Below are 13,953 nucleotides of genomic sequence, written 5' to 3'. Positions count from 1 at the left end.
CCCCGTCCCAGTACCGCCCACCGCCCCCCCACCCCCCACCGTGCCGTTTCTTTCCGCCCTGGCTCTGAAAGCGTTAATCCCGGACCCCAGCCCCACTCCCCCGCTCCCGCCCAAGGTTCCTAAAAAAGAAAGGTGCAAACTTTGGTCCAGATAGGGAACGAATGATCAAAGCGAAGCCGATACTTCCTGTTGCCGGGACACTATATATAACGTGATGAGTGCACGGGCTGCAGAGACGCACCGGAGCGCTCACCCCGCAGCCGCCGCCTCTGAGCGCCTGAGGTTTCCCGGGGACCACAATGAACAAGTTGCTGTGCTGCGCGCTCGTGGTAAGTCCCTGGTCCGGGGACGCGGGCACCGGTGTCCCGGGCGCCTGGGGAGGCTTCTCGCCTCCCGGTCTCTCGACCTCCCCGAGGATTGATGGGGAAAAAGCTCGACTTGCTTCCTCTCCCAGGAGAGATTTGGGGTCAGGTTGGAACAGGAGACCTCTTTCAAGTTGATTGTGCTTCTCCTAGGGTGTCCCTTTACACTGGAAAGTTCCTGCTGGGTTTATGGAGAAGAGACGAGCTCTGGACCGTTTTTATTTGAATGATTTTTTATCCATTCTATTTATTGTCTCTCTTCATCTCAGATGGTTCATACCATCTTTGCTTAGTTAACCTGAGCATCATCATCATTATTATTATCATTAGCAATAAAGTGGTCTCTTAGAATCAAGATAAGTTGGGAGATGTCAATTTTCTTAAAACTATCGCAATTAGAATAAAGTTTGGATGCAGTGAATATATGATACATCATTAGGCTCATTCCCCACTTAAGCAAATGCTATAGGAAATTTGACTAAGTGGCACCAGAGAAAAGATCACACATGCACACACATTCTTTACTGAGCAGTTTAACATTTTACTAACTATTTATTATCAAAATGGGATATTTCAGTTCTCAATTTCAATGTAATGTGAGATGATGTTAATTAGGCTCTAAAATATATTAAATAATTGAAGTTCAGCACTAAATAGAGCTAAAAGTTATTTTACACATACAATTTGGAAAAGAAGGAATCTCTGTAACTTTTAGCTTCTTTTTTTGTTTTTAATTTGGATTTTGACCAATCAAATTAATAAGATTTGTATGTAGATTATTCTATGACCAATGGCTTATTTCCTTTATGTCACTAGAGTGTGGAATGCATTGAGACATGAATCAGACATTCATGAAAGGATAGGAAAATCCATATTTAAGCCACATATGTGTTTTGGAAGTTGTTGCAGTAACTGCATGAATATCAATGTCCAACCCACAAAGAGTGAATGGAAGGCTAGGAAGTCTTCCAATTAGTTCCTGGGACACACAACCATAAATAAGTAAATAAATAGCAAAGTCACTAAAGAAAAGGTAGATTAACAGAAGTCCACACTTAAGTATGCTAATCTTAAGTACCACTACAGATAATACCTATATGTGTATGTGTGTATGTATATATGTATATTATATAAAATAACTCCACCAATATGGATAGTATGGAGAACTTTTTAAAAAGTGAAGCTTTATTAAAACAGGACACACATAGAGAACTGCACAAATCTTAAGTGTCTGAGTTTCTCAAAGTGAACACTTGTGAGCCAGCACCCAGATCAAAGAACACCACATTACCAGCACCCTAGAAGCTTCCTGGGCTTTCTCCCTGTCACCACTATGGCTGTGGCTAGAGGAATCAATATTCTGACTTCTAATGCCAGAGATGAGTTTTGCTTATATTTGAACTTTATATAAATGAACTTTATGTACTTTTTTGTATCTGTTTGCTTTCAGTTAAGGTTCTACTGTGAGATCGTCTCCAGTGTTGGATGTACAAAAGCACATCCGTTTTCACTGCTGTGTAGTATTCCATTGTGTGGCTACACCACAATTGACTTAATCATTCTAGTTTTTGGCTAGTATAAATAATTCTGCTATTAAAATGGGTACCCTTTTATTCTTCCTAGCTTTTTATATGCTCTCAAAGATTTAATTCATCAGTATAATTCATCAGATAAAGATTTAATTTATCAGTAACTTAAATTTTAGAATTTCCATTAAATAATATATATACTTAATAATAAGTGTTTCAAAATAATAAGTAGACAAATGTTTTGATATCTGGTCTGTATATGGTTGAAGATATATATTTAGATAATACAGCTACTAATGGTCAATGATACAGCATTATCAAAAGAGAAACCTTTTATTGTCTTGAACACAGTAAATACTTTAAATAGGAATGATTTCCCTTTCCCTTTCTGTAGTTTCTGAGATTGACTTTATTTTATAAATAATTGAAAAAAGATACTTTGTACTTACACATGAAGAGTCCAAATGCCCTTCTGTAAACACCAAGATGTAGTTCTAAGAACTGGAAGCATTACAGCTATTTAGTCCTTTGTACCAGGCATGCCACTAGGCACTAGGGACAGAATGGAAAACATGGACACGATTTCTGTCCCCATGGACCACACAGCCTAATGGGAAAAGCAGATATTGGATGCATAAGAAGAATAACAAAAGGAGAAGCACTAGGTGACTTGGGAACATAAAAGATCCTGCCTTCCAGGACCTCATAAAGAAAGTTGCTGTGCAGTGGTTACGAACTTGGTTATTTTGGATCAAAATTCAAATACCAGGACCACTGCTTACTTGATGAAAGATCGTGTGGCAATTTACATGTCTCTTGAGTTTTAGTTTTCTATAAAATAGAGATAATAATATGCACACATGCAAGATAACCCCATAAAGTTCCTGTTCCATATTAACACTAGCTTCTAGCCTTATGCCCACAGATAACTGTAGGGTGCTCTAGACCCAAGTGAATTACGTACACAAAGTGCTGACGAAGCTCATGGGAGGGAGAGATGGCCACCAACTATAACCTTGAAGGAGCAATAGAATGTTTCACTGTTGGAGATAAAATCAAGGCATCCTGAATCTAAGAAGTGGAAGAAGGTAAAATCGTGAGGCAAAGTACAATTCTAGATTCTTTTTTTTTTCGGTACACGGGCCTTTCACTGTTGTGGCCTCTCCCGTTGCGGAGCACAGGCTCCGGGGGGGCAGGCTCAGCGGCCATGGCTCACGGGCCCAGCCGCTCCGTGGCATGTGGGATCTTCCCGGACCGGGGCACGAACCCGTGTCGCCTGCATCGGCAGGCGGACTCTCAACCACTGCGCCACCAGGGAAGCCCCCAATTCTAGATTCTTTTTGTGAGAGCGGAGGATATGCCTGTAAGCAAGCACTGAGGGGGTGTGGTCATTAGGACTAATGCCATAGTCATGGGCTTTCTGGAATGCTCACTGATGTAGCTAATTAGAGACCTACTCTGCGAGATGAGGTGGTCACATCACCAAGTCATTTCTTTCATGGTTGCTCAAGGAGCCTCCCTAGACTAGGAACGTCCTGGTCTAGGGCTAGATTTTAACTGGTGGCTGAAACGTCCCAACATGGAGCTCTAGAACCATCCACTGGCCTTCTCAAAGCTAAGCTCTGAATTAATGTGAGACACTAGGGCTTGGGGTTGGGGGGCGGGGTGAAGCACTGGGGGGTAGTAAATGTTTTTTCTCTGGACAACTGCCTGATGTGTCCGTCCTCCTTTTGCTGTTGTTTGTTTTGGTTTCCTTCCCTTCCCCCAGTGGTTGAGTATATCTGTCTAGCCTTTTTGTTTGTTTGTTTAAGAGAATGATAACTCTGAAGTTTTGGGGATAATCTAACATATACTCAGTCCACAACAGTCCTGAACCTCTGTCCCTAGCAACCTTTCTGGCCTCGATCACCCATGAACCGTCAGCACAATTCCTAATTTCAATCTGGTCTTTAATTTTACTTCTTAGGTTAAAACCACAGTTGTCAAATTCCACTGGTCAGGGAAGAAGGCTTTCTGTGCCAGATGTTTTATCCACTTAGTTCTAGAAGGAGAGCTATGGCGGTGTCTATCAAAGGGGCGCTAAGCACACACTCAAATATACTTGCTCTACTATCCACTAACTTGCCAGCTGGGTTTTGCTCTAAGCAACTCTCAGCCCCCCTGCCTGCATGTTCCCTTTTTGTGAAAGCTTTCTGTGAAAAGCATTATTTCCTTTTGCATCTCGTTGACCAGCAGTATTTCCTTTAGCCTGAGTTTCTCCTTTGTGGCCCCCAAAAAGAGGACTGGAAAGTATATTTCAGAGAAAGAGTAATTTTGTAAAAAATTACGTTTGCATTATACAACGCCTTACCTAATGATGCTTGGCTACCCCTGATGTTGTTACCATGGAGCAGAGATGCCAACATTATCTGTGTATTTGAGTGTCTTACCCTGTAGAGCAGTAGCTCTCCATCAGATCAGACTTCTTCCATGCACTTATTAAAGAAACCCTTTGTGGGCTTCCCTGGTGGCACAGTGGTTGAGAGTCCGCCTGCCGATGCAGGGGACACGGGTTCGTGCCCCGGTCCGGGAGGATCCCACATGCCGCGGAGCGGCTGGGCTCGTGAGCCACGGCCGCTGAGCCTGCGAGTCCGGAGCCTGTGCTCCGCAACGGCAGAGGCCACAGCAGTGAGAGGCCCGCGTACCGCAAAGAAAAAAACAAACCCTTTGTAACAACTCCCTTGCTCTCCTGAAATGAAATTTAGAGCACCTATATTTTACCTACATACAGAATTCTAAAAAATCAATATACTGGCATAATTATACTATAAAGGAGAAATAAAAAGAAAGTAATTTATAATAAAATAAGCTTCACTAGAAGACTTAGTGAAGTAATGTTATATTAGCATCTTTACATAGAATTGCCATGAACAGACTAGGAGGAACAAAGACGGGAGCACATGTGTCACATTGGGGTTCAAAACCATGATCAGTCCTGGCTTTGGTGCTGTGATTTTTTGAATGGAGAACAAATCTCGCTAAAGTTTTAAACAAAACAAAGTACAGCCCTCTATCAAATTTTATGTTGTTAAATTCCTAGAAAATTCAATATGTATAAAAAATCATGCGAAAACCACTTTATATGTATATGCATATGTATATGTGTTTGTGTATATATATTTATATATTTTACATATGTGTATATATATGTGTGTGTGTGTATATAAGTATATAAAATGGAGTTCAAATCCAGGCTCATATAATGATAAATGGGTTTTTGTTTTTTTTAACTTAGATCACTTATATCAGTCAGTAGGACATTTGAAAGTATGTGGGACATGGGATTATTCTTGATCATTGGGGACATTTAGCAGTACACAGAAACTGCGACAACAGAAATCACCCACGAATTTCCAGAACTTCTAGGGGATAGTACTACACCTGTGGTAAACAAAATATGAGCCCTTTGCAAACATAAATTTTCATCTGATTCATATTTATAGCCCCCAGGTCTGCACAGTGCCTGACGCTAAATGTGTGTTTGCTGAGTCAAAGGAGCTACGGTGAGATTTGCTGGGGTGTGTGTATAACCTACCAGCAATTTCCATGGAGATCCCAACAGAATGTAGCTTACTGTCGGAGATCTAACATTTTAATGTTAGCTTTGATCTCTTTCAAAATATAAATATAACACCCTACCCACCTGACCAGTATTTTAAATATTCTTTTGTCCATTTCTACTATGAAGATACATACCAATACTGTCGTGGAGGTCCATTCTTAAGAGAGCAACAAAAATGAACCAGATTTATATGTATACCCTTGCAGGTGCTACCTAACCTCAGCTGAATCCCCTTTTTGACCTTCCCATCAAGTGTTCATTCTTGGTTTGATCAATTTGATACATTCGTAAAATAACCCAATGGAGATGTCAAATAGGCATTTGGATTCAAAAAAGTTCAGAGCACAGGGGAAGCCTGGACTTGAGATAAGAAAATCTGGGTCACGAGCATAGAATGGGTTTTTTGTTTGTTTGTTTTTTCTGTTTGTTTGTTTTTAAGCCATAGGGAAGGATATTTCACAGGGCAAGAGAGGAAAGGAGGAAGCAGCTCCAGAGTACATTTCTGATATTGACAGTCAGGTAAACAAAATGCAAATATGAACAGTAATAGCAGCCATGTTTAGAAAAGAAAACAAAAATCAAAATAAAACTTGGCAACCCACAAGAGCAGGAACTAGTCAATCACAAATCCTAGCGACATCTGTAAACTATCTATGCAAGAAGAAAGAGTGAGGTATAGCCAACTTGAAATACACACGGTATTTTTATGTGACATGTAATTAGTTTTTGGAACTCACTACCACAGAATATTTATTTTGGGGTAGCTAGCATAGAAAGTCTAAAAAAAGAATTCTTTTAGACAGTTGTAGGGATAAGAATAGTGTTACAACACATTAGGTAAGAAGCTGTGTGGTACCCACTCCCTCTCACATTTACCTGGCCTTGCTAAATGAATGTTCCAAAGGCCAGAACAGTCTACAGACACACTAAAATGGTTTCTCTCAACTACAAGGTGACATAAGTTTCCAGGTGCTTGGGTAGGTTTTTTTTTTCACACTAATTTCTCAGAAGCACCTGAATCAGCCAGACCATAAATGGATAGAGGATGCAGGAGGAAATGAAAGGTCATTTCTGAAGGTCATACTTCTAAAAAAGTAGTGTGCTCCAAAAAGCCCTGATTTATTACTTTCTTATTGGGATTTTAAAAAAATCAATCTCTTTAGTATTATAGTTTTAATACTGTGAAAACATTGTTTAATTTCCTTGAAGCATCTTCTTTAAAACTAAAAAGAGGAGCCTTAGGATTTTCACTACAATTTAGTCTGCAACTTGGAAGCATTTTCTGTAAGAGCCTCTTAAATAATCAACTTTAAAGTAGGAAAATCTGTGTCAAGATGAATTTAGATTTAAAACAAGACAGTAAATTCATCTAAGCTTTGTGACCGCCTTCAGTAAATTCAGTTTTCTTCTCTGGTCTTTGATCCCCAAACCTCCCTTGCCATGTAATGGTACTTTCTTGTTCAAAAAAACTATCTTATTCTTAGAAAATATGGATATCAAGACCTTATTCTTTAGAAAGCCCCCCTCCACCATCAGTTGGCATCACCACCAACACCAACACCAACAAAAGTAATTTAGGAATTCATTTGTGGGGTGTAATGACAGTAAGAGCTCTACAACAGCAGACAAGAAGCAAGGGATCTTATTTCTCAGTTTTGCCTTAGATTCTGAGGTCCAGTCAGTGACTTCACTTCTCTGAGTCTTACTTTGTTCATCTCTAAAATAGGGGTGTCGGACCAGGTGATGTGTGGAAGGTCTGCTTTGGTTTTAAGTCTTTGTCATTAAAAAATGAATCAAAATTTTTTACTATATACCTGCTAATATTCCAGACATACGAAGATCAAATGGACTTAGTTATCTATGCAAAAAGTATACCAAAGAAATTTTAAAAAAAAATCTATTTTGTTGCAATTGTCAAAGTTTCTTCTGCCCAACTGGTTTCATTTATAAGAAATTCTGTTTAAATCAATGAGATCACGAGAGGAAGCAGCTTTTGAAATGTCGCCTGCTTTTAAGTAGCAAGACTAGATCTGGGCTTTAGGATCACAGATTATTCTTTTAAACTAAAAACTATTTTTTCATTCTGAAACAAGTCCTTTTTTGTCTTCAGCTAGCACAGAAGCCATTAATGTGTGTATTTTCATATCCCATATAGTTAGAAGCCAGGTCCAAGACATTCCCTCAGGACTTACTAAAGCGGTATAATTATGGTCACCAGCAATCTCCTTAGACTCCTTTTGAGCAGAGTTTTCAGTTTGCATTCACAAGGAAGTACCTGACAACTGCATACTGCTCTTTGGAATAAGTGTCAAACGTTCAGGTGAAATAAGCATGATAATGGGTGGGTTGGCATGACCATTAAATACTGCACTGGAACTCTACATGGGCTGTTAGACACATCCCTCTGCTCCCACACTGCTTCCTGTCTCTCCTAACATCCAGTAAAAGGAAAAAAATCAACTAGATTGTGCTAAAATAAAGGTCAACGAGGAAGTGTGAGTGATGGTCGCTGCACAGTGATGTAGCCGTTAGTGCCGTTTGTAAACATTTTCCATTCTCCTCCCTTTCAGAAACATGGTAAGATGGCAGTTCTTAGTTTTCTCTGGGGAGGAAGGGGGTAGGGGTGTGAATAGTTCTGGCAATGACTTGTGAGTGTAAATGATAGAAGTCACTTCCACATTAGAGCACTTAATTGTCCATATATGACCCCCAACATTTTTTTCTCTTTCCCTCTTTCACTGCAAACCAACCACGTTCCAGGTATTAATTTCTATATCATCCTAGGTCCTGGACAGACGGCAATGCTAACAACCTTTATTTTCACAAAAATCCTCCAATGTGGAGATCGGTATCTATTTTACAGGCCAGGAAACTGAGGTTCAGAGAAGTTAAGTAATTTTCCCTAAGGTGACCTGGCTGAGAAGTATTTTCTGTCCTGTAGGAGCTTACATCTAGCTGCTGAGTCCAGTGAAAAATACCCATAAGGCAGAGCAAGGCTTCTGGGTTCCTTCAACCAGAGTTCTCTTCTCTGCCGGGGTTAAGAATGTCCTGGGATGCGGCTCAGAGTCATATCCTTGGTCAAAGTGATTGCAATGTATCTTTTCATCCTTTTTTCAGCTCCTCCTTCAGCTGGAGGGGGTCACCATGTTTTTGTCTTTGTTTGTTCTGTTGAAATTAAATGTCCTGGCCTCCTTTCTGGACTTGAATTCTAAGTCCAGACCCATTAGGGTATAGAGCATGAGGCAAACGCTTTATATTTTAGCTCCTTATTAGAAAAGTGCAATCCCAGGGAAGCAAGAGCGGGTGAAAGAAGAGTAAGCAAAAAAGGAAGGCAACTTCAAGGGGGTGCATCACTGAGAAGCCGCTGATTAGTATAAAGTGCAACTAATTGCTCAGTCTCACAAGACCATCTTCCAGAGAGGCTGTGTGAACTACTGCATTCCAGGACAGAAGACAGAGAAGAATTTATTCATAGGGATAAGTGATGATAGATAGATAGACAGATAGATAGGGGATGGGATGGCATGGATGGATGTATGGACGGATAGACAAAATATAGATCTTACTGAATTTTACATTGTGTCATAGGTGATCATTTATATGCCTATCTCGTTAGTAATACTGCAGGTTGCCAGGGGGAATAGTCAATTGTTAAAGGCTTAGGTTCAGACAAGATTGGATTTGAATCCCAGCTCAGATGTGTACTAGCTCTGTGACTTTTGACAAGTCACTCAACTTCTCTGAGACTGTTTCTTCATCTATAAAATGGGGTTAATACTATCACCTCAGAGGTTGGAGGGGATGGATGACAATAGCATGTGAAGAAAGGGCTCAGTATAGAGCCTATTATGTAATGATGTTATAATATACTATGTTATTATTATTCAGCATATCACCCAGGGCTGCCAGTGTGATGTTTTGCATGTTGTAGGCACAAGATAAACGTCTACATGTTTAAATCACATCCTGTTTTATTCCATTTCCATTTCTAGTTTCTATTCCATTTCATAACCACCATGGCTGTTTTTTTCTAACTTTCTCTCACCAGCTACCCTTGACCATATATTGACTGGGCTTCAATCTAGATCATTAGCAACCAGATTGACTCATAGGATGATGTGAGCAATGTATTATCTTTGAGGAAAGGTAGATATAAAATGGAATTTAAAAATTGATGTTCAAAAATATCAACATACTAGGGCTTCCCTGGTGGCACAGTGGTTGAGAATCCGTCTGCCAATGCAGGGGACACGGGTTCGTGCCCCAGTCCAGGAAGATCCCACATGCCGTGGAGCGGCTGGGCCCGTGAGCCATGGCCGCTGAGCCTGCGCGTCCGGAGCCTGTGCTCCGCAACAGGAGAGGCCACGGCAGTGAGAGGGCCGCGTACCGCAAAAAAAAAGAAAAAAATCAACATACTAAAATGTATTGCCCATTCTGAGCTCAAAATGCCAGGGACTGTAGCTGGAAAACTGAACTAGTGATATCACCCTTGTGCTTGTCAAGTGGGCCTGAATGGACATAATTATAAGGAAAATTGCAACCAGCCCTGTTGTTGAGTTGAAATTTTCAGAATTGATGTTATATCTCAAATCTGGTGATTAATAGAAGTCCAAGAGAAGAGATATTAAGATCTGAGATCCAAAATGTGGGAGATTTCTACACATCTCCCTCGGGAAGTCTGAAGTGTTTACCTGCATTACAAGTTCTTTTGTCTTAGAGATTCTCTCATTTATTTGTTAGTATATCAAATGTTAATTATCTATAAACTCCTCTGAAGCAGCACAAGCCTCATAAGCAACTCTGTTCTGACAATTCTGGTTGATTCCAAACATAAACAAGGTACTGCTAATTAATTGAAAAAGCCTCCAAACAACTAGAGGAAACTTCTTGAAGGGAACCGAAAAAAACTCATTTAAAGTTGTTTTACCTGGAGACAGTTCTTCAGCCCCAAGGGAAGCAAAAGAGTGTAAAATTTGGCCCAGTGATTCATCTAATAAATCATAATTGCTTGTGTTTTCTTTCTCCTGTTTACCTAGCAAAAGCTGTTGGCAGCAAATCAGTTCCTAGTAGATGAACAGATTTTAATGCATTTGCTCTACATCCTGACCGAGAGACCTAATCCTGGCTATTGTGGAAATTATTAAGCAGTGGTAGACCCTCAGGTGGGGAACTGGCAGCAGGAGATAAACCTCTCAAATGAGCTACCTGCTTTTTTACACACTTACCTTTCAAATAGAAGCTAAATACAAATGGAACAGTACATGCAAAATGCCAAGCGAAATGAAAGATGCTTAAAAAAAAATCTTCCTTTAAGCAAATTCTGTCATCACTATCATTTTACAGATGAGAAAGCTGCAGATTTTGTCCTTGTCCTTGAAAATTTATCCTTTACATGGAGGCTATTTATCTGTGTCTGTAGAATCACCAGTAATCCTAATTACACACAGTAGGTACTCAATATCTATTAAATTGAATAAAATTAAAATAGATATATTGAATACGTGCTATGTATAAGACACCATGCTAAGCATTTAAGGTGTATGGAAACAAATCCTTTTCTATCTGAGCCCTCTAAGCAAATCTGTGGAACTGCCTTGAAATATTTTACTTAGACCAAGCGAGTGATACAAGTTGGGAAGATACTGAAACTGATTTTAAAAACAAGTCAGAGATGCTTTTTCTGGAGATGATTAAGAATAGGATAGATAATCGACTTACGGCATATTTTAGATGTGTTACTCCCTACTGAACAAGAAACTTCAAAAATGAGACTGATTCAAAATGTCCCCCATTTCCCACCTCCTATGTAATTAGCATATGTAATAATGACTCATTCTTGTCTGGAATCTTATTCTTTACCAAGTTTATTTGTGTCCCTTTACTAATTTTAAAACAATTGTATAGGGATAGATAAAATAAGGATTATTCTCATTTTAGAGGTAAGATAATGGCCAAGGGTTATTAAGCTGGTGGTCGAACTGAGCTTGGAACCCTGGCATGCAGGTTTCCAGCTAAAAGTGCTCCTGTAAATTCACATCAATCTAATGGATCTAAAAGCTGTACGCTTTTTAGATATTCTTATACATTACCCATTTAGCATTCTTCTTGAAACTTTCTGTGATATCCCTACTTTTTTTTCCCTCTTTTTCATCCCATCTTGCAAATGTCTATAGATTCCAAAGGTAAACATTTTAATCTTTTTTTGCTTCTGTACAATATCCTTGGGTAATGCCATCCTATTCTCTGTTTCTAGAGCCATTTACGTGTTCATAACCCTGAAATCTGTGTCTTTAGCTGCGTTTCTATCCTGAATACCCAATACACGTAGTTAAGTGTCTACTCGACATCATCACTTGAGTCTCATAGTTGGAAGATCCAAAACTAAATTCACTGTCTTCCTCCATAACTGTTTCTTCCTCCTGCTGTTGGTAATTAATGGCAACACCACATAGCTAGTAGTCAGAATTCATGGGCATGTTCTCTATTTGCTATTTCTAGTACCTCCCTCCCCATGCAATCAGCTAATATATCATACCTATCCCTTCCTCTCCTCCTTACCACTGTCTAACTTCAGCTTCTCCTCATTTCTGACCTGTTTCTCTATTGAGCCTTTTCTTGATCCTCTTTTTCACCTGTTTTACCTCCAATTGTTTTGCAGTGATTTATGAGTATTTTACATCAGCCTAGGCTTTTGGATGAATGTTCTAGCAAACAGGAACATTAACTTATTCAACCCCATTGTTTAGCAATATTTCCAGAGCATAGTAATTGTTTCAATAAGTGTTCACTGAATGAATGAATAAATAAATTATTTAAGGAATGCAGGAAATAGGAGAGAAGTTACTACACTATAAGACTATAGAAAGTCAAGTAAACTAACCTTCATAGGAAAAGAGGTGTTTTTTTTAAAAAAAAATAAGCTTTATAGTTTATACTACAAGAGATCTTTAGGAAACTCACCATGATATATATCCTGAATGTTTCCTTTCTTGGCTAAGATGAACTGTAAAATACTATGGTTTCCAAACTGACCAGAAGTTTAGCTAACTCTGGAGAGTCCTCAAATAGTTTTCTGTGGCAAAGATCATGACGAGGGATCACAAAAGGAACTCCCAAACCAAGTAGTTATTTTAAGCTTTGTGTGGGCTCCTTTTAATGAATTTTCCATAAACGGAAACCCACCGGGTCACTCATGGTTCTGTATACCAGAGAGAGCAAGCCCAGTGGTATGCGACTGGCTGCATTGCATCATGCAAAAATAAATTTGCTGGAGGAAGTGTATTCTTGTATCCTTTAAGGAGAAGCACATACTGGTAGCCTGCTGTAGTGAAATCACTTGTCATCTAAGAAATTTCCATCTCAGTAACTTTGGACAAGAGCTAGTCTTAGCACAAAGAAAGAAAAATCATCAGTTCATCTAGACTTTGGAAAGGCTTTGGTTGATCTCCTCACTTTCGTGATCTCCTAACGCTATGCTCTCGAATCTGAATGGAAAGTTAGCATTTTAGGGCTTACTTTTGGACTATGCATGAAGGCTACAGCATAAGTTAGAGCATTTAGTAAATGTTAAGGGATATGGCCAAACAATAGTATTCTATGGCACATGCTCTGGGTTTTAATTCTGCCTCTACCAATCACTGTGACCTGGGATGGTTGGTCATTCTAAGACTCATTTTGTAGCTTGTGGAGACTTAATGATGATAATGGTAAAACATCATAAAGTAGGTACCAACCAATGTGTTATAAAGATTACTTTTTAGTTCACCGCCTGGCACAGAGATTTAATGTGTGTTTGTTGGAATGGAATAGACAAAACAGAATTCTACCTTCATATTGCCCATTTTTCTTTCCACTACCATATAACTCCTAAATATGGGGAATTTTGTTAGAAATTTTATGTTTGGGACTAAGAGTTATGTGATTAATTGAAAGATCAGTTAAAGCATTTAATAATAAAAATTACATACCTATATCTTAAATATTTTATTTTGACTTAAAACATTTAAATAAACATCCATTCACCTGTATTTTGAGATATAGTCAAGGCCTTTCTTAGAATCTGTGTTGGCTACCTGGAGTCCCATGCTGTCTTTCTTACAAAACCCTTATCTAAAATGTATTGCCCATCCATTTCAGTTTTGGAACTTAAAGACATTTTTGAAATAAATTGATTATATAATCCTTCTGGATGTCTTCCCCATTTTGTTTCTGCAGTTGTCTCAGCTACCTCAGATTCTGTGGCAGGGCTTTGTTGTTGTTGTTTTGTTTTTCCATGCCTCAACTTTATCAAGTCATCCCCCAAGCGTTCAATTTACTTTTCATAGAAAAATAATTTTTTCACACCCATGTTTACTGGTTTACATAATATTTGAGTCTCCCAACTATAGTTACAACTACAGCATATATAGACACATACATACAACGAGCATCAACAGAGTCAGCAGCAAACATACCGCTGACT

General features: G+C 39.2%; 1 protein-coding gene across 1 annotated transcript in view; it reads left to right on the top strand.

The window, feature by feature from the left end:
- The first annotated feature begins 103 nt into the window (after positions 1 to 103).
- TNFRSF11B (TNF receptor superfamily member 11b) overlaps positions 104 to 13,953 on the top strand; it is a 28,941-nt gene continuing 15,091 nt past the window's right edge. The window contains exon 1 of the mRNA XM_024741329.1: positions 104 to 329. Coding sequence (XP_024597097.1) covers positions 300 to 329 — 30 coding nt within the window. The 5' untranslated portion in view covers positions 104 to 299. The remainder of the gene's footprint in view (positions 330 to 13,953) is intronic.

This window comes from Neophocaena asiaeorientalis, unplaced genomic scaffold (genome assembly GCF_003031525.2).
Source record: "Neophocaena asiaeorientalis asiaeorientalis breed wild unplaced genomic scaffold, Neophocaena_asiaeorientalis_V1.1 scaffold177, whole genome shotgun sequence".
Taxonomy (NCBI): Eukaryota; Metazoa; Chordata; class Mammalia; order Artiodactyla; family Phocoenidae; genus Neophocaena; species Neophocaena asiaeorientalis.
This window is presented reverse-complemented; position numbering and strand designations above follow the sequence as displayed.